The following is a 2979-nucleotide window of genomic DNA, read 5'->3' on the forward strand; positions in this document are numbered from 1 at the left end:
AGAGAGAGAGAGAGAGAGAGAGAGAGAGAGAGAGAGAGTGAGAGTAAAATACAAGGCAAAGGGGGGTTGGGAGGAGAGCCAAAGAAAAAGAAACACACAGTTATTTAACATTCTTTTTTTTTCTTTAGTATATAGCTGTACCACCATGTGCAATTTGATAAAAGCCTATTCTGCAAATATTAGAAACAAAGCTTTTAAAACTAGTACACTAATTTACTGACTGTAATGGGTTGAATATGGGGAAATAGATAAGTGAAAAGAAGTGATGTGGGATTCAGAAAAAAAAAGATGAATAGCATGGGCTCCTTTTGCAAATCCCTCAGTCTCCATTTCTGTTAATAGAGCTCAGAATTGTAAAAAGGGGGAAAGTAGGAACGATTCTGATTACAAAGTGGATTTGGGGATCACAGACTTGATTCTGCCCACAAACACCCTCATTTTAGAAAACTTAGGAATGAAGTAATTGTTTTGTTTGTTTGCTTGTGTTTGTGACAGTGGGATTTAGCTCTTACATTATAGAATTAGAAGCAACATTAGGGTCTTCTAGCATGCATTGATCTGTATATCATCTTTGCCTACTTTTTTTTTTGCTGCCGTGGACGAGTTAAAGTTTCAGTAAAGACTATATGACCCATACATCCTAAAATATTTTCTGTCTAGTTCTATAGAGAAAAAGTTTGCTTCCCAGTACTTGGGGGGAGGGAGGAAGGGGGAACAGAGGCAGATGAATCTGAGTTCTAGACCAGCCAGAGCTGCACAGAGAAAAACTCTCAAAACAAGCAAACAAAAAGGTTTGCTGAGGTTCTGGACGGTTCGGTTACTGGTTAAGAACATGTACTACTCTTGCAGAGGACGTGAATTTGTTTTCCACATTGAGTGACTTGCAACCACCTATAATTAAGCTCCAGAAGATCTCACAGTCTCTTTTGGCTCCCACATTCACATGTATATTTAATTTAAACAAACAAACAAAAAAACCCAACTTAAAAAAAAGAGTTTACTGACTCTTGAATAGTGCCAAACTTACAGGTACAGAAATAAAATCTAGAGATGGTTAGCTGCCCTGAGATTACCCAGCTAGTGGTGGTCACAATGTAAATACATTTCAGATACCCTTGTAACTACCTCTGTTTCTTTTCTTTCTTTTCTTTTTTCTTTTCTTTTTTTTTTTTTTTTTTTTTTTTTTTTTTTTTTTTTTTTTTTTTTTTTTTTTTTTTTGATTAGAGGAACTACTGTGTGTGATCAGAAAATTTGTGGTACAGAATTGTTTATACATTCATTATAGTGGGGGTGCTGGAGAGGGCTCCTTTTTCAGAGCACCCACAAAGGAGTTCATCATCATAACTTCTGCTACAGGGATTTGATACCTTCTTCTGACCTCTATAGGGACACATGGCCAATAGACATACATGTAAGACAAAACATTCATACAATAAAGGTAAATAAAGACTTAAAAACAATAAACTCATTTATACACACACACACACCACATCACAAAACACCCATTAGTCCAATAAGATTTAGATGATAGGGGCATATAAAAGCAACCCTGTTAATTTGGGTCAGGGAATAATTTCATTGTTGTATGTTACTTCCCAGTTATAAATCTTTGGTTTTATCTGTCAGTCAGTTTGATATTACAGTGTTTTCTTGTTACCTATGCAGCCAAATGGACGGACTGTTGAAGTACCTGAGGATGAAGTTGTTAGAACTCCCCGAAGTATAACTGCAAAACAGCCACCAGAGACAGACAAGAAAAATGAAAAGGTAAGCTTGGGAATGTATATATACAAAGTTTTAAATAAAGCTAATGACAAAATTATGCTTTTATGTTTAATAGTATAAGTCTTCCATTTAAAGAAACTGCAAAATCTAAAATAATCATACTGGGTAGATGGTGAAAGTTAAAAGTTTTGTTTGTTTTTAAAGAAGACTATGTCACCATCTTTTAAAAAACATTACAGAGGCGTTAGTAAACATTTCATTATGCCAAAAGTAATTTATGACTTGAGTATCTTTTGTTTGAGTGAGGTTCTGGCTTTATAGGTTACTTCTGATACAAATCTTAACATGATTCTATCAAAACAAAATCCTCTTACTCATGATAATGTACTTTTTAATATTAAAAATGCTCGCCCACAACACCCAGAGGAAGCTCCACTCCCAAGTGCTCTGACACACCCAGGATCAGAGGTAAGCAAGAACCAACATCTGTCCCAACACTGGGAGTAACTGGGACCAGCGGGACCAGGCACACAGGAACTCCACCAGCCCAGTGACTCACTTCCTTCCGGTCTGTCTGGGCTGGGGTCCATAGCAGACCTTGGGCACAAGCTCCGCAGCCAGTCCCACAACACCCAGAGGAATCTCCACTCCCAGGCACTCTGACACATCCAGGATCAGAGGTGAGCAGGAACCAACATCTGTCCTAACACTGGGAGTAACTGGGTCCAGCAGGACCAGGCACATAGGAACTCGAGCAGCCCAGTCACTCCGGTTCCTTCCGGTCTGTCTGGATTAGTGTTCTGAGCAGACCTTGGGCACAAGCTCTGCAGCCAGTCCCACAACTCACAGAGAAAGCCACACTCCCAGATGATTTAACAAGCCCAGGATCCCAGAATCACAGGATCACAGAGTCAGCTTGATTCTGAGGAGTTCTGACACAACCAGGATCACAGGAAGGACAGGCTCCAGTCAGATTTAGCAAGGGCAGGTAGCACTAGAGTTAACCAGATGTCAGGGGATGGGTCACTTGCCATCATCAGAACCCACCATAGCAAGTCCTGGAGACACCATTACACTGGAAACGCAAGATTCAGATATAAAATCACTTATCATGATGATGATACAGGACCTTAGAAAGACATAAATAGCACTCTCAAAGAAATACAGGAGAACACAGGTAAAGAGGTAGAAGCTCTTAAAGAGGAAACCCAAAAATCCCTTAAAGAACTACAGGAAAACACAATCAAACAGGTG

General features: G+C 39.2%; 1 protein-coding gene across 3 annotated transcripts in view; it reads left to right on the forward strand.

Moving 5' to 3' along the window:
- Positions 1-2979, forward strand: part of Mtdh (metadherin) — a 64354-nt gene that overhangs the window by 14879 nt on the left and 46496 nt on the right. For all 3 annotated transcript variants that reach the window (XM_031359696.1, XM_031359695.1, XM_031359697.1), the window contains exon 2: positions 1666-1767. In XM_031359696.1, the coding sequence (XP_031215556.1) occupies positions 1666-1767 (102 nt within the window). The remainder of the gene's footprint in view (positions 1-1665; positions 1768-2979) is intronic.

This window comes from Mastomys coucha, unplaced genomic scaffold (assembly GCF_008632895.1).
Source record: "Mastomys coucha isolate ucsf_1 unplaced genomic scaffold, UCSF_Mcou_1 pScaffold7, whole genome shotgun sequence".
Lineage (NCBI taxonomy): Eukaryota > Metazoa > Chordata > Mammalia > Rodentia > Muridae > Mastomys > Mastomys coucha.